Source organism: Cajanus cajan, chromosome 5 (assembly GCF_000230855.2).
Source record: "Cajanus cajan strain Asha chromosome 5, NIPB_CcT2T_4, whole genome shotgun sequence".
NCBI lineage: Eukaryota > Viridiplantae > Streptophyta > Magnoliopsida > Fabales > Fabaceae > Cajanus > Cajanus cajan.
Genome location: NC_138521.1, coordinates 3,001,895 through 3,020,775, shown reverse-complemented (window position 1 = coordinate 3,020,775; position 18,881 = coordinate 3,001,895). Strand labels below are relative to the sequence as shown.

The following is an 18,881-nucleotide window of genomic DNA, read 5'->3' as shown; positions in this document are numbered from 1 at the left end:
TACTCAATTGTTCTTCAATAAAAAAAAATGTTTGAAAGGACAAAAATATATAAGAGGAGATTTTCTCCTTAATTCTTCTCACATTTGTAAGGATTAAAAAATATGAAAATTTACCAAAACTTTTATACACTTTTATTATGAACATACTTGAAAAGTTAACTTCTCTTCGCTTTCATCCTCTATCCTCCTCCTTGCACCTATTTTCCACTACACCTAACTAAAGAAAGCTAAAAGCAAGCAACCCTTAAATCCTTTGTCATTAGGCAGCAAAGGTGGGTGGAGGAATGAGATTGAGCCAGACAACCCTATCCTTTTAGATACTCTATCAAAACCGCCCATAAATTCAATCCAACTACTTAAGCATCAACTTTTTTGTTTCTCCCATTATTTTTAAGAATAATAATAATTATTGTTGTTGTAACAGCACTATATTTTTGTACATTTTTAAACAATAAAATTAATTAAAATTAATTAATAGTTAATTATTAATAATTGGAAGTGATTCTTTAAAATTATAAAAAGAAAACAAAATATAATATAAATTATAAAGATAAAATAATTGAAAATTATATAGAATAAATATTATTTTTTATTATTAGTATGAATTTTTATGCAAAGGATAACATTAACCCTGCTTGATAAGAGGAAAAGAAAGAAATTTAAATGGAATTTATGTGAGACCAATAATAATTACCTTAAAAATGAGAAGATTTGAGAGAAATTCAATTTATAAATATTAATGTTCCTCTCTTTTGTTCAATTATCCATTAATATTTACTAATTTTTACCCGATTATGGTACCTCTTATTCAAATATGCAAGATTATATTTCATTATGGTACCTCATATATTTGAAAATGAAAGAAATCATATTCTAATACACAAGATTATATTTTCATTATGGACACCTCATATTCAAATATGTTGTGTATGAGTACTATATTTCCAATTAGCTATCACTCTAATACATTATCTACACACAAAAAAAAATATTAATGCATCAAAGGTTAAAATGATAATTTTATATATTATTTATTTATACATAAATTCTAACTTAACAAATTTCAATTTTAAAATATCAATCGAGATCTATTTTTCACTTAATTTTATTCTACTAATTAATTATAAATTTTATTTTATTTCACTCAATTTTTTTACCTAATTTTTTATTAAATTAATTTCCATGTATTATTCCCCTCCCATTCCTCTGCTTTCTCTCCCTCTACCAAGCAAGCAAGTGGTAAGGTTAGTTGGCACATATCTAACCATCAATCCTACCAGCCAAGCCATTTCCTTTAACTGTCTCACTAGCCAACAAAAACAGACCAAAAACAAGAACAAAAAGTAGATGATTAAAAATTCCTTAGCCCAGTTCCTCTTTTTTGTTTTTATATTCTTAAATTCACCTGTCCATTTTTCTTTTGAGAGAAAATTCAACTGTCCTATATCTCTCTTCCCACCCAACCCCCTCACTCTCCAAAACACCAATTAATGGAAGAGAAATTTCAAATATTTATATAATAATTTTACGAATAAAAGAGTTAAAAAAGTTATATATATATATATATATATGTGTGTGTGGGAATAAAAAAAAATTCATCATACATACAACTTGTTTATATTTATTTTTGTATCACATCATCTTTCACTTCTATTACCTAATTTCTTTACTTCGTTTTATCTCATTTCTACCCCCAATCAATCTATATAGCTCAGAACATTTATGTATAGGTAAAATAAATACATTTTTCTTCTATATTTTGCTTATTAATGTGAAACTTGCATATACTAGTAATTTAAAATTACTTAAATACTTTTATTATATATAAATGCTTTTATCTTTTATTTAAAATTTTACATTATATTTTAAAGAAATATCAATAAATACTTATAAGGATATTTCTTAGGAGGGTGTATTGGATTAGGATTTTAAAGGACTTTTTTAGTGAAAAAAAATCCTGCGGATTTTAAAAGACTTTGCAGGATTTTCATGACTTTTAAGATTTTGCAGGATTCTACAAGATTTAAAATCAGGATTTTAATGGATTCTACAAGACTTTTAAATCAGGATTTTAATGGATTCTGTGGGATTTTGTGAAGTTTTAAAATTTGATAAGATTTAAAAAAAAATTCATGCATTCAAATTTAAAAAGAGTCAAAGATAAAAATAATAAAAAAAAACAATAATGTCTAGATAAATAATAATAATAATTCTCCATAATATTCTATCATCTTTTTATAGCATCCACTATCAATTGTAACAATTCATCGGAATCCTCCTTGGTTCAAGCTTCATAGTTTTCTTTCTCTTTTCTTTTTTCTTTATTATTTCCATGTGAATCTCCCATTTGAATTACTAAAATAATATATGTTGAAAACTAGTTATATAAAGAGACAAAATCAATAAAATTATATTATTATTTTTAGAAGCACACCAATTATACAAGATCGAATATATCTTGGCTATCCAAATGGATCAACTATCTCAATCATTATAAAAAAAATGTAAAAACAAAAATATAGAAACAAAAGATAATTTTTTATATAAAAAAAAATCAGTATATTCAATACTGAGAAAATATTTAGATATATAATCTTTTTATATAAACGGAAGTATTTAGATATAGAAAAGAAAAAAAAAAAATATATATATATATATATATTATTTTAGTTATATATTATATGATAATTTTTAACGATATTTATAAATGTAAATTATTCTAACAAATATTTTAACAATATTTCATTTTTTTTAAAATAAGCTAATGAAGGCATAAATCCTAAACCCTAAAAAATTAGATACTTCAATGCCTTATGTTAATTTTCTTTTTAAAAAAAATATAAAAAAAATCTTAATTTCACAATATAAAAATAAAAATAAAAATTCATAGTAAAAGAAATAAAATAATTGTTGAGTCATAAAAGGAGGGATAAGAGTAACAAATTCAAGGGAATGAGAGAGTTCGCAGTTTTTATGCTGAGAGGGTTCTTCCCCCAACTAAGATCCATTTTCATCTCATTCTACTCACAGAAACCCTAACAAATTCATCTTATATATATATATATATATATATATATATATATATATATTTAGAGATTATGATATCAATTTCATCTTTCACCTTTTTCTTTTCTTGACGTGTGTTATAAAAAAATTATCACTTAAAAGTTGAAATTTCAAGCATTTTTTTTGTTATATAAAGGAACAAATTCAACTACATAGAATAAAATAAAGCAACTCAATTAAAGAGAACGAACAGAAAAATAGAGCAAGTCAATGACACTATCATTTACATAACAGAGTTTCACAAAATAGGAGAATGAGATGAGAACAGTACTATAATATTATATATGAGCAATGAACAATAGTGTAGTATTATTAGTAGAGAAAAAATGGAGAAGACAGGAGCATAGAAAAAAAAAAAGATGAAAAACTCACTTGAAAATTATTGAAACACTTGAAAAATCACTTCAAACAATCCTTCAAAATCCGTTGGGTTTGGATGGGATTGTTTTATGAATCTGGTATTTATAGATAACACTAAAAAGTCCTTCAAAATCCCTCTCACACAAGAATCCTTTAAAATCCTTATATTTTTGAATACCAATGGATTGTTTTTAAGTTGTAAAAAATCTCAAATGAATACCAGTGGATTTTAATGGACTCTTTAAAAAATCTTGAAAATCCAGATTGAATACCACTGGATTGTTTTTAAGTGACATAAAATCCTGATTGAATACCAATGGACTTTTTTACTCAAAAAAAGTCTTTTAAAATCCTACGAAATCCTAAACCAATACACCCCCCTTAGTTTCTATAGTTTTTTAAGAATTTGTAAATACTCACTTAATTGATATTCATGAAGCAAGTCTGAGATGGATATAAAGTTTCATCCAATACTCAATGAAACTCAAGACGAGGAGTTAATTTTTGTTTTTGACTGTTATCGTCATTATCCTAATACTAACATTATTCTAACACAAAAGGTTATTTAGTGTTATATATTTTAATGTATGTAAAATTGTTTAATAAGATGCATTTAATATTTATTTCACTTAATTATATCTTTATTTTTTTATTATTTTAATTGTGTGATTTTGATCCTTAAAATTTTAATTGATCAATTTTAATAACACAATTGTGTTATTTTAGTCTCCAAAATTTAATTAAGTAATTTTATCTCTCAAGTATCGTAATTATATGATTTTAGTTACTCAAATATCGTAATTAATTATACAATTTTTAACTCATTTAAGTTATATTTATTATAATTTTTATTCTTCGTGTATTAAATGACATATATTTGTTATTACTAAAATATGTAACTTAAATATATGTAAAATATTATATAATTGTGATACTTGAGAGATAAATTATACAATTGTAGTACTTTAACAATTAAAATTATTAAATTAAAAATTGAGAGGTCAAAGTTGCACAACTACAATATTCAAGGAACTAAAATTAAGAAAACTAAAATTTAAATTATACAACTATTATACTTTAGGAAATGAAAATGTAATTAAGAAAATTTATTTTTACATATGCATGTTTGTAAATAAAACTAGAAAACTTTAATAAATTAGATAGTGCATTAAATAAGTTCTATATTTTTAATGTAATGTTTTTCTTCCTAATATTTATTTGTTCTATTTTGTTTGACATTTTAGTGATTTTTATTTGTTTTAATTTGATTGTCGTTTTTATAAAATTTTAAATATTAAATAAAATCAAATGAAATGAGAAACAAGTTATTAGTATAAATAGTATTAATTTCTCATTCTTTAAATAAGATATCAAGTTCGATTTATGTATATAAAAAATAGTTGGAAATAGAAATTACACAAAAAAGTGATTAACAAAATTTCATCATATATATTAAAAATTAATAAAGTCAATAAATATTTCACACCAATAATAAATTTATTAAAAAAAATTCTTGCACAAATTTTTTTTTCAACTAACTAAGTGTCTTAAATATTTAGTTATAATCTAAATTTTTTAACAGAATTTCCATGTTAATTTTACGTTAATATTTATTCATAATTTTTATTAAAGACCTTAACTTGTAAAGTCTACTAAAATTTTAGTATGAATATTAGGGATTATATCTCTAACACTTTTCATTATTAACTAAAGTTTATAATAAAAAAATCCAAATTTTGAGTTCTATATTCATTTAACGAGTCACACCAAATTTAGTAATAGAATCAATTAAAATTTATTATTTCAATAAACAATAGGGAGTACACATTCTAAATATTTATTATATGTAACTAAAATTTATAATAAATTATATATTAAATTAATTCTTATATATTAAACATGAACTTCTATTTTGCATGAAAGTGATTTTAAGGATTTTTCTTAAACGAGAAGATTGGTAGAATTTTTTTAACTTCTTATCTAATTTAATTTTTATATTCAATAATTATTTATAAATTAAATATTAATATTTTAAAATAAATTATCAATAAATAAAATATTTTTTTACAATACAAATTATTTATCATAAATCTAAAATATAATTCATATGTTAAAAAATATTTATATTTACTAATTTTAAATATAATTTATATATTCAAACATAATCTTTGTATATATATATATATATATATATAATTTTTTTATTATAAATTCTACTTATATACAATAAACATGTTTATGCATTGTACATGCTAAAATACTAGTAATTATTATGTTTTAATATATAATTTATATTTAAAATTATATAAATAAATATTTTAAACACATAAATTATATTTTAGATTTATGAAAAATAATTTATATTGTAGTATAATATTATTTTTATGCATTGATAATTATTTTAAAATTTTAAAAATATTAAAATTGAATTGAAAGATAATTATAATAAATAAAAATCAAATTAGATAAGAATATATTAATTATTTTTTTAAAATTAAGAATATCCTGATAGGTAAAGACTAATTTATTTGTACATAAATTGTTGCAGTGAATTTTATTTCTTTAGATAAGGTTTTTTTTCTATATATATGACTAGATAATTGAATTTCTTTGGTACGTTTAAGGATCTAACTACTCATTTTATTTTCTATTATAAGAAAAAAAATTATTCTTAAATATAAGTAAATTTTATCAACTTTTATCTCCTTTGATGATATTTTTTCTAAAATTTCTCTTATTAATTTAATGCATCATTTTTTAGTTGCACTACTTCTTTTTTATATATATAATGAAGATAGTTTAAAAAAAATATTATGAGATTAATAAAATTTAATACAGATCATTAACTTCTTTAAGACTAAAATACTTTTTTAGTTTTTATAATTTTACTTACTTTACTTTTTAGTTCTTATAGTTTAAAATAGACATTTTTAATCCCTTTATTTACCTCTTTCAATCATTTTAGTTATTATAGTTTAAGATAGATCTTTTTAATCCCTATACTTGCAAATTTTTAATTTTTTAGTCTCTGTCATTAATTTTTATAATGTTGTCTCTTTCGTGTTGACATGACAGAGATATTAATTCAACTTTGTGTGCTTGATGTTGATTTTATATATTTTATTGGAGTTACTCTAAATTAGGTACTTCACCTACAACATCCATTGTTGAAACATGTTTTTTTACCCTCTTAAAATTGAAAACTTCTATTATGTCAACAAAAAATAAATAACTACAAAAAAAATTAACCATAGAGACTAAAATGATTAAAAACCTCCAAATATATGAACTAAAAATATTTATCTTAAACTATAGAAATTGTAAAAGATTGAAAAAGATAAGCATTATAATATCCCTCAAATTTGACATCTCAGCGGCTCTATTTCACGATACTTTACAAAACTATTTATTGGTTAAAACATTTTACCACCAGTCATAACCATATATGAATAGTTCTTTTTTATATGTTTGACTATCTTTAGGATTAATGATTGTTCCCACAAATTGACTTAAGACTTTTTACTGTATTTTATCTCCACTCACACACTTTTTGAAATTTTTTCTAGAAAATCATCCATCCCTAAATTGCTCAAAGTTAAACACATTTAATTATGAAGTTCTTTTATAATAAGTTATTGAAAAATAGATGTATTTTATTGATATAAGTAGTACAAATTAATTCTTTTAATTCATTCTCAATTGTATAATATCACATTTGTACAAATTAATTCCTTTAAGTCATTTTCAATTGTATAATCTCACACTTGATACAAATATAAAAATTAAATATATCTATTTTAAATTATTTAGACTAAAAAATAAAATAATAAAAAATATTTTAACCTTTCTATGCATAAAATCATTTTTTTTCTTCTTACAATAAAGTACAAAAGAATATTTATTAAACTCTTAAAAAACACTATATGTAATCTCTTGAATAAGAAAAATATTAATTAACTCATTAATAGCAATAAAAAATTTAAGTTATTTAACATTAATTAGTAATGACATTTAAGTTTTATTTACATTACCAATAGAATTAATGAAAGTATTAATAATTCAAGGAATAATCCAATACAATAAATACATATTTCATCAAATAGTACTATTTCTATTACTGTAATAAATTATGCCAGCATTTAACACTTTATATTTATCTCTATTTCCATGAATTGTAGTCATAGACTTTTAAAAAAAATAATCAGAGCGTGCAACATGAGAATGGGTCCTTAAAACAACATCATTTTCACTCTTCAAAAAAATTAAAAAAGAAAATCAAGAAAAAACCTTCGCCATTTTCGCTCCTTAAAGAACATCATCAAGAACAGCAAACGTGGTTGTCAATGGCCGTCAACATGTCCAACAAACCACCTCACACCAAAGACTTTTTTCCCTCTCCAGCTCTCTCTCTTAGCCTTGTAAGTATATTAACCAATCAACTCCTTATTATTCACTACTACTCTTTCTTAATTATATCATATATGTACCACAATATACTATATACTATATACTATGTATACTATCAATAAACATGCTTCTTTTTTATTCCTTTTGGTTTTAGTTTGTCTTTGTTATGATTGAATTCTGTGTTTCTTATTCTTTTTTATTGGGTATCGAAGGCTGGAATTTTCCGGCATGCTGAGGCGGCGGCGGAGACGTCCGCCATGGAGGTGGTCGGCGATGAGCTCCGGCGAGAGGGCACTGTTGAGTTTAGCAGCGACAACTCAGCACCGGTGAGATCCAGGTCAGAAGAAGATTTTGATGGAGAAGGTGTTCATGAGATTGAAGATAACGACAAAGACGACAAAGATGATGATAAGAGAAGAAAGAAGAAGAGGAAGAAGTTTAACAGACACACTCCTGAACAGATCAGAGAAATGGAGGCGTACGTAAACTCTCTCTATTTGCCATATCTACGTATTAATTTGGTATTCAATTATGGGTGTGACTTGTGAGGGTGAGCATGATAACTTTCTTTCACTTTTTCTTTTTAAAATGCAGCTTTTCTTATTAATTATAACTTTTTTTTTTGCTTCAATCAAAGCGACCAAGACTGAGTCTATAACTTGTGAGATGATTTTATGTATGGACACACCTCGGTGAAATAGGTGTTAACTAATTAGTACTAATTTGTGGTGATATATATAAACCAACGAAATGGTTTTTTTCCAAAGTTAAATAATTTGCATGCCGAATTATAAGTGGGGTTTAAAGCATTTATATAACTTGTATGAATGCCGTACTACTGGCAATTGTCATAGGAAAAATTTACGATCAATATCATATGTAAGAAGATTAAAGCTAAAGCTTAAAATTTTTAACTGCTCTTGCTTTGTCGGTTAATTAGTTTGTTATCTTATGCCAATTAATACAAAGCACTTTGCCCTCTCTTTCGCTTGATTACTTTATGTTATTTAAGGATGTTTGTTGCATTGCATCATTAAACTCCATTTGTGGTTGGATCACTCATTCTGAGATGAAGCTTGTAGTGGAAGATGAAACAGCAAAAAAGCTGATGACTGACATGAATAATGTACTATGGTAGGCTTTTCAAGGAATCACCGCATCCTGATGAAAATCAGAGGCAACAACTCAGCAAGCAACTTGGCCTTTCTTCGAGGCAAGTTAAGTTTTGGTTCCAAAATCGTCGAACACAAATCAAGGTATCTAGATTTATTTCCCTAATTATTAGCCCTGCAAAATAAATTATAAATAAACATTGATTTCTGCTGGCACTTGGCAATTTAGAAAATATATATTCAACACTGTTGTTGCCTTTTGCAGACAATACAAGAGCGCCATGAAAATTCATTATTGAAGACGGAATTAGAGAGCCTAAGGGCAGAAAATAAGTCCATGCGGGAGACCATAAACAACTCTTCCTGCCCCAATTGTAGCACCGTAACGGCTAACCTACATGGCTCCATGTCCACAGAAAAACATCTTCTCATCGAAAATGCCAAACTCAAAATTGAGGTAAATATCCTTTTGATGCATTATTTTCAACATTTTTTTTATTATTAGTTAATGTTTATTGAGAATCACCTGATTTTGTGAGTCTCACTTCATATTTAATGAAACTCACTTGTATTATAATATGGATTTTGATAAATCTTAAGATAAAACTTATACTCAATACCATAGATGTTGTTAAGAATTTCAGTAATACACATAATAAATAATTACATTATATATCAATACGTATTATAGATATATATAAATCCAATCATAATTGGATAAAAGTACTATAATAGTGTATTTAAATTTTTTTCCTAAATTTTAATTGTATCAGAAAGTGTGTTACTACTTGCTATATAGAACTAAATGTAAATACAAGGAAAATGGAGATTAAAAAAATAAGAGTATATTTAATAGAGTTGTGTGTGTACACTATGACTATAATTAATTGATCCTTTTAGGTAGAGAAGCTGAGAACAGCATTAGGGAAATACTCACCAAGGACAACGTCTCCTTCATCTTCTGCTGGCCATGACGAGGAAGAGAATAGAAGCTCTTTGGATTTCTATAACGGAATTTTCGGGCTGGAGAAATCAAGGATAATGGATACAGTAAACCGAGCAACGGAAGAACTCATAAAGATGGCAAACATGGGGGAACCATTATGGCTTCGTAGCGTTGAGACAAGTCGCGAAATACTCAACTACGATGAATATGTGAAGGAGTTCGAAGTTGAAAATTCTTGCAGTGAAAGGCCAAACACATTTATCGAAGCCTCAAGAGAATCCGAGGTTGTTTTTGCGGATCTCTCACGACTTGTCCAATGTTTTCTTGATGTGGTAAGAGTAAAACACGTTCAAGTGTGTATAAATTATGTCTCATATATAGGTTAAAATCTTGCACCACATGATGATTGCTTCAAATATAAATTTTATTCTCTTATTATATATCTAAGGGGGTGACAATTTTTAACTTGGTTCTTGCAGAATCAATGGAAGGAGATGTTTCCGTGCTTAATATCAAAGGCAGCAACTGTTGATGTTATATGCAATGGAGAAGGCTCAAACAGGAACGGTGCAGTGCAATTGGTAAGGGGAAGATGAATATTACGCTGTGTTAGGTAGTCACACTACTACATATACGTACAAAAGAAATGTCTCGTTTATCTTTAACCACATATTCATATTTTGGCCTCGTGTTAGAACGTGGATCTTTTTTATTCATTCAGGTGGTCCAACCAACCTTGACAATTAAGCTCGACAAAAAGATGTCATTTTCTCTTTAAAGTGACATTACTGATACAGAAGTTTAAGATAAAAAACAAAAATACTTCACTGCATTTGGATTATGATAATAATCTTGCTTAAAAGAAATTAAGGTTTTATTATAACCCTGCATTAGTCTTCCTTCGGGAAATGTGGAAATGTAAGTGCATTGATGCCTTTTTCCGTGCCTTTAAACATAGCCTTTTATTTGTATCTCAGAAAGTGTTGATAAGGACTCAAAAAAGCTTAAAAGAATACATAGAAAAGATCGAACATCATTTACCAACTCTTGGCACTTTCCCCACACTTCCCAATGCCGGATCCAACGTACCCAGCTGGAATTCTCTCTCTCTCCATCTCTTTATCTCTAGAAAAAAATCTTCATCTCCCAGCAGGCATATCCTGCCACTGCATTGGTTGTAGAATTATGCTTTGTTCCCTATTCATTACATTAAGATAGCAAAACAAATTCCATAAAATAAAAAAAAATAGCAAGACAAACATGACACTGTTCAAGTCCGTAATTAGATGTGGACAATGAGACTTTCTCCATCAAAGTACACACAAGGCATGAGCTTTTGTATGACATGAAAAGTCTCAAGTAATCTCTAACCATGAGCTGTGTAATTATTGCTGCAGATGTTTGCTGAGCTGCAAATGCTCACTCCTATGGTGCCCACAAGAGAAGTGTATTTTGTGAGGTGCTGCAAACAGTTGAGTGCTGAAAAGTGGGCAATTATTGATGTATCCATAGACAAGGTAGAAGACAACATTGATGCATTCCTGGTGAAATGTAGAAAACGCCCATCTGGTTGTATTATTGAGGATAAGTCAAATGGCCATTGCAAGGTATGAACAAAAGTTTTTAACATTTTGTGTGTATTCCAGTCTCTCTCTCTCTATATATGATAAAAACTTTATTTTATGTAATTAGTGTCGCTATTTAATTCGAATTAAAATTGTATTTGATAACGTAAATTTTACATTTAATGCATATCTCTTCCGTACCTTCCTTAAGTTTTGCATAAATATATATTGATATTGCTTTTGGTTTTAGGTGATATGGGTGGAGCACATTGAGTGCCAAAAGAGCTCAATTCACGCATTGTATCGAGCCATTGTCAACAGCGGTCTAGCTTTTGGGGCAAGGCACTGGATGGCAACACTACAAGTTCAATGCGAACGTCTAGTTTTTTACATGGCAACAAATGTTCCCATGAAGGATTCAACTGGTGAGCAATGAATTCCAATCCAAGGTATCTGTTGGAGGCTTTGATGAGTTAAAGTCCTCTTATATATGATTTATGATGACATGCTAGGTGTTGCCACGATGGCTGGGAGGAAAAGCATTTTGAAGTTGGCACAAAGAATGACGTGGAGTTTCTGCCATGCAGTTGGTGCATCAAGTTTCCATACATGGACCAAGGTCACAAGTAAAACAGGAGAAGATATAAGAATTAGCTCTAGAAAGAACTTGAATGACCCTGGTGAACCTCTTGGGGTTATCCTATCAGCCGTTACTTCTGTGTGGCTTCCTGTTTCTCCCAATGTTCTGTTTGATTTCTTGAGAGATGAAGCTCATCGAAGTAAGGTACAACTCTTCTGCATCCCTTTGTTTAATTAATGCTACTTTAGCTATAAGCATATTGGAAGATACAAAGTTGCTAAGTCCCACCAAAGTGGATCCACCACCTTGTGTCATCTATTCTACAGATACATCTCGTCCCTATAGAATTTAAAGAATCTATAAAAAGTTGGTCCAATAATAAATAAGGCCTATTGTAAATTTTGAGAGAGATTTTTTTAAATGCAAAATATATGTAATGTCTTTTTTTTAATATATGAGGCCTTTTTTGTCGATATAAAAACTTTTTTACTATATAAAAATTAATAGGAAATAATCTTTGTTGATAGATCTAATTAAAACTTGAACCCTTTACAATCATGAATCTATATATGGCATCTCTTTAGCCAGTTTGGTGAGCACTTATAGCGAATGGGGACAATGTGTTAACTGTTGACAATTATATTCGTGACAGTGGGATAGCAAGTCCAGTGGTGGGTCAGTGAAGTCCATTGCTAATTTAGCTAAAGGAAAAGACCGAGGCAATGTTGTAAATATACAAGTAAGTTGTTCTACTAACTCCCTTTTTTGAATGTTTGAATAGTCAAAACTCAATCAATTTGTGTGTAAAATGCATTTAAAACATGGTTCTTAGTTAAGTGGCTTATTCTTCTCACTTGGCAGAAAATACAATCAAAAGGGAACAGTGTGTGGATATTGCAAGATAGCTGCACAAGTGCTTATGAGTCAATGGTGGTATATACTCCTGTGGACATTGCTGGTATCAAATCTGTGTTGACAGGATGTGATTCAAGCAATCTTACTGTATTGCCTTCAGGATTCTCAATTGTTCCTGATGGTATTGAGGCAAGGCCATTTGTGATTACATCAAGGCAAGAAGAAAAGTACACAGAAGGAGGGTCTTTACTTACAATGGCATTTCAGATCCTTGCCAACCCTTCTACAACAACCAAGTTGATAGTGGAGTCTGTCGAATCCGCCAATAATCTTATCTCTTGTACGTTAAAAAATATTAGAACTAGTTTACAGTGTGAGGATGATTAGTCCAGATAAAAGGTAATCAGATAGATATACAGGCTTTGATTTGCTGCTACAGTTGTAGGCTTTTTACACCTTTTACAGTTGGGATGAATTTTGTGTTCCTTTGAAATTAGGAGGCAAAATTCATGGATGGACTTTGCTTTACATGGAAAACACATCCGTGAATTTTCATCACCTCTAAATAGAATGTTTTTCTACCCCTTATTATGGATTAGTATCACTTATAATTTACAATAGGAAATAGAATTTGCAGGAATTAAATAAATGTATACCTGCATTTAGAGAAACAAAAAGGTTTTGCAACCTAGAAATCGAGCATTATGTACAAGGTTACAATTTATTAATATTAAGGCCTTCTATATGATGATTTTATTGGCTCATATAGTTTGGTAACTTATTACTTGAAAAAAATGAAACATCATATGAGTTATATTTTATGTTTCACATATTTTAAAAATTAAACAAAACAAGACATATAGGATAATAAGAAAAAAAGAGAGGATATTTTAATTCTACAAACAAAGATGAAAACCGAAGAAAAAGAAATGAGAAAATACGTCCTGAACCAACAATAAATTAACTCCCCCTCTAAAAGAATTTTTTTTAACTGCTAACAATTAGTTTCTGTCTTGCCCTGAAAAATAAGTCTTAAATATGTTTGAGGTATATGTGTAAATATAGTGATTATATTTTAATTCCGGAATTTTTATTTTTATTTTTATTTTTTTTTATCTATGTGGTTACCAGTTTAGTTTCTTATGTAAACCTGGCCTGTCGATAGCAACATGTTTTACGTTCATCACGTTCATGTAAATATAACATTTTTGTTTTCATCTTTGCAAAATATAACATTTTTGTTAGTCCTTATAAATATAAGAATTTTTACTTTTAAGAATTTATAGACTAAATTTTATTTTTAGTCCCTCTATTTATTTTAATATTCAATTTAGTATAATCATTTTTAAATGGTCCAATTTGATCATCTATTTTTTTTAATAAAATTTTTAATGTTTTCTTTCCGTCCAAATTGATATTAATGGTTGTTCAATATTATTCTTTCACCTAATTTTAATAACGTTGTTAGTATTAATTTGGATGGAAAGACAACATTGTACATTTTTAAAAAATTAAAGGATCAAATTGAACCATTTAAAAATAATGAGACTAAATTAAATCTTAAAAATATAGAGAGACTAAAAATATAATTTAACCAAATTCATATTATGAAGGTCTTGCAAAATATAATAACTTTTGTAATACCCCCTATCTCGCATGGATCATAATATATATTGTAATATAAAATTGAAATACCTCAATATAAAAAATATAAAAAAAACTCAAAATTTATACATGTAGAAAGAATATTTTAACATAAACTAAACTTAGCAAAAATAACAAATTACAATGAAAATAGAAATTAAGGGGGGTGTATTGGATTAGGATTTTAAAGGACTTTTTTAGTGAAAAAAAATCTTGCGGATTTTAAAAGACTTTGCAGGATTTTCATGACTTTTAAGATTTTGCAGGATTCTACAAGATTTAAAATCAGGATTTTAATGGATTCTACAAGACTTTTAAATCAGGATTTTAATGGATTCTGTGGGATTTTGTGGAGTTTTGACATTTGATAAGATTTAAAAAAAAATTCATATATTCAAATTTAAAAAGAGTCAAAGATAAAATAATTAAAAAAAACAATAATGTCTAGATAAATAATAATAATAATTCTCCATAATATTCTATCATCTTTTTATAGCATCCACTATCAATTGTAACAATTCATCGGAATCCTCCTTGGTCCAAGCTTCATAGTTTTCTTTCTCTTTTCCTTTTTCTTTATTATTTCCATGTGAATCTCCCATTTGAATTACTAAAATAATATATGTTGAAAATCAGTTATATAAATAATTATGGATAAGAGACAGAATCAATAAAATTATATTATTATTTTTAGAAGCACACCAATTATACAAGATCGAATATATTTTGGCTATCCAAATGGATCAAATATCTCAATCATTATAAAAAAAACGAAAATATAGAAACAAAAGATAATTTTTTATATAAAAAAAATTAGTATATTCGATACTGAGAAAATATTTAGATATATAATCTTTTTATATAAATGGGAGTATTTAGATATAGAGAATATATATATATATATATATATATATATATATTTATTTATTTATTTATTTATTTTAGTTATATATTATATGATAATTTTTAACGATATTTATAAATGTAAATTATTCTAACAAATATTTTAACAATATTTTATTTTTTTAAAAATAAGCTAATGAAGGCATAAATCCTAAACCCTAAAAAATTAGATACTGCAATGTCTTATGTTAATTTTCTTTTTTAAAAATATAAAAAAAATCTTAAATTCACAATATAAAAATAAAAAGAAAAATTCATAGTAAAAAAAATAAAATAATTGTTGAGTCATAAAAGGAGGGATAAGAGTAACAAATTCAAGGGAATGAGAGAGTTCGCAATTTTTATGCTGAGAGGGTTCTTCCCCCAACTAAGATCCATTTTCATCTCATTCTACTCACAGAAACCCTAACAAATTCATCTTATATATATATATATATATATATATATTTAGAGATTATGATATCAATTTCATCTTTCACCTTTTTTTTCTTCTTGACGTATGTTATAAAAAAAATTACCACTTAAAAGTTAAAATTTCAAGCATTTTTTTTTGTTATATAAAGGAACAAATTCAACTACATAGAATAAAATAAAGCAAGTCAATTAAAGAGAACGAACAGAAAAATAGAGCAAGTCAATGACACTATCATTTACATATCAGAGTTTCACAAAATAGGAGAATGAGATGAGAACAGTACTACAATATTATATATGAGCAATGAATAATAGTATAGTATTATTAGTTGAGAAAAAATGGAGAAGACAGGAGCATAGAAAAAAAAGATGAAAAACTCACTTGAAAATTATTGTAACACTTGAAAAATCACTTCAAACAATCCTTCAAAATCCATTGGGTTTGGATGGGATTGTTTTATGAATCTGGTATTTATAGATAACACTAGAAAGTCCTTCAAAATCCCTCTCACACAACAATCCTTTAAAATCCTTATATTTTTGAATACCAATGGATTGTTTTTAAGTTGTAAAAAATCTCAAATGAATACCAGTAGATTTTAATGGACTCTTTAAAAAATCTTGAAAATCCAGATTGAATACCACTGGATTGTTTTTAAGTGACATAAAATCCTGATTGAATACCAATGGACTTTTTTACTCAAAAAAAGTCTTTTAAAATCCTACGAAATCCTAAACCAATACACCCCCCTAAATTACTCTAGTAAATGGCAAGAATCAAATCCTAATTAACTAGTCTTAACTACTCCCTGATGTCACATATCCTATCAGAGCAATCCAACATTGAGGACTACACCTCATCACCAACATTCTCAACATCATGCTAATGACCACCTGTGACAACCACAAGGAAACAACAAAATAAAAGAGAATGAGAAACATTTCACTCTAACTCACAGTGCAGAAATGCAAGTTGGCTAGCCAAACACATACAATAATAGATAACATACATAATTACACATTATCTTCATAGTTAGTTCATTCATAACATAAACAATAACAAATATAATTATAATACATATGCAATAGATATAGACTATATGCTATCATGCATGTGGCATTAATAAAAATATCATACTTGTGCATTGTCGCTAACAATACACTACAGTAGTTTAGGAGTATATTTCGGATCACACCCTCTATACACTCTCACTAGAAGAACATATTACTAGGGTCTGATTGGGATAACTAAGCCACACAAGACATCCCATGCTCACAAGGACAAGACTAGGACTTTCAAACTAAGTTATCCCCAAGGTTGTTTCCTAAGTTTTTACACAAAGGACCTTCGTTGACGGTGTATTCCATATTTTATCCTTTCAAAAATATTTTATGCATATGATGCATGACAAATAGACTCTATGCAATACGTTCACATCCTCATCCTCATTACAATACAAGAATTATATCATTGAATTTAACAAAAGTTCAATAAGGGATTTGTAGGCAGGATGACGCCTAGTGACCCACGCCCCACGCTTGGTGCGAGTCCTTTAGAAGACCACACTAATCTCTATCCATATCGTGCCCCTTCAAAAATATTTTATGCATATGTTGCATGACAAATAGACTTCATTCAATACATTCACATCCTCATCCTCATTACAATACAAGAATTATATCATTGAATTTAACAAAAGTTCAACAAGGGATTTGTAGGCAGGACGACACCTAGTGACACATGCCCCACGCCTGGTACGAGTCCTTTAGAGGACCACACTGGTCTCTGTCTAAATCACGCCCAACATGATCGAGTTCATGCCTAGCGAGAACACCACTAAGATCTCTCTAAAGTGTCCACATCCAGCATGAGCCGGTTCACGCTCGACAAAAGCATCACAAGAAACCCTTGGAGTTTCCGCTTTCGCACCCGATGAGGTTCATCCCACGCCCAACGTGAGAGACCTCAAGAAAAAACTTTACTCTCAACCTCGACAATGCCCAACGTGCCCCAAGTGGCACCCGACAATGTATCAGAAACAACATGCACATAAGAAAATGTAGAAATTAAGAGACACACACCAGTTCACCAAAATGCACAATTTAATCCGTAAAAGCTTTCCAAACCACGTGATAAACATTCTAAACAACATAATTTATGCTTACAGTTACATACTTAGACAATCTCTTCATACAACTCGCAATGCATTCCTTCAGGGTTCTCATAAGAACCCACAAGAACATCAAAACATACAATTTATAATCCAATTTTGAAAATTACTAACACATACATACAATTCACATTGATTAGAACATACAAGGAGAACAAGAAGTAAAATAGATACAATTGGAAAAAATCCTTATACATAAGCATACAACAAACACAATATTAGGATTCAACCGTATTACTCGACATACAAACCCACACCCAGAGTGAGGTTCCTCACCCCCGCCTTACTTGGATAAACTTTAGACGACGGGTGCATGACTTTAAGTGATCTCCTTCATGCTTTTACTTCTCCTCGAATTCTGAAGTGCGTACATGAAATAGAAGTGTAAAAAGAATTTGGTTAGAAAATTTCTCTTAAAAAAAACCTAACCTCCCTTTAACAGTTAAAACTTACTAACCAAAATTATCGTAAATATCTCTTCCTTTTTTAACAAAATATTATACTATTTTTGTGAGGTCTTGACTTAAGGGGGAGAGGAACTTCCAGAATCAAAACATTTCTCTCTTTCTTTTCTCAGGTTTTTAAGGGAAGATCTTTGAGACTTGGAATTGAATCTGCAATGTAGTTGTGAAACTTGAGTTGCTGGAGCTCGGAGCCCTTTCCTTTTCCTTATTTTCTTCCACCTCGGAGTAACATGAAGTTCTCCATTCTCTTCTTCTTCTTCCTTGAAGAGCTTGAAATCAAGGTGAGGGAAGCTAGACTTGTTTTATATGGAATTGGTGCAAGAAAATGTAGTTTGATTCATAAAAGTTGTATCCTTTAAAGTTAGCTTTCCAATGGCGTTAGAGTCACCTAAAA

At 28.0% G+C, this 18,881-nt stretch overlaps 1 protein-coding gene across 1 annotated transcript; it reads left to right on the top strand.

Moving 5' to 3' along the window:
• The first annotated feature begins 7,619 nt into the window (after nucleotides 1-7,619).
• Nucleotides 7,620-13,655, top strand: LOC109809104 (homeobox-leucine zipper protein GLABRA 2). Its single transcript, XM_020372332.3, has 11 exons — nucleotides 7,620-7,844; nucleotides 8,046-8,311; nucleotides 8,972-9,089; nucleotides 9,211-9,402; nucleotides 9,846-10,223; nucleotides 10,371-10,472; nucleotides 11,289-11,498; nucleotides 11,707-11,881; nucleotides 11,969-12,240; nucleotides 12,689-12,775; nucleotides 12,898-13,655. Exons 1-11 carry the CDS (start codon nucleotides 7,770-7,772, stop codon nucleotides 13,276-13,278), a joined length of 2,256 nt encoding a protein of 751 aa, XP_020227921.1. The 5' UTR covers nucleotides 7,620-7,769; the 3' UTR covers nucleotides 13,279-13,655.
• Nucleotides 13,656-18,881: the final 5,226 nt, after the last annotated feature.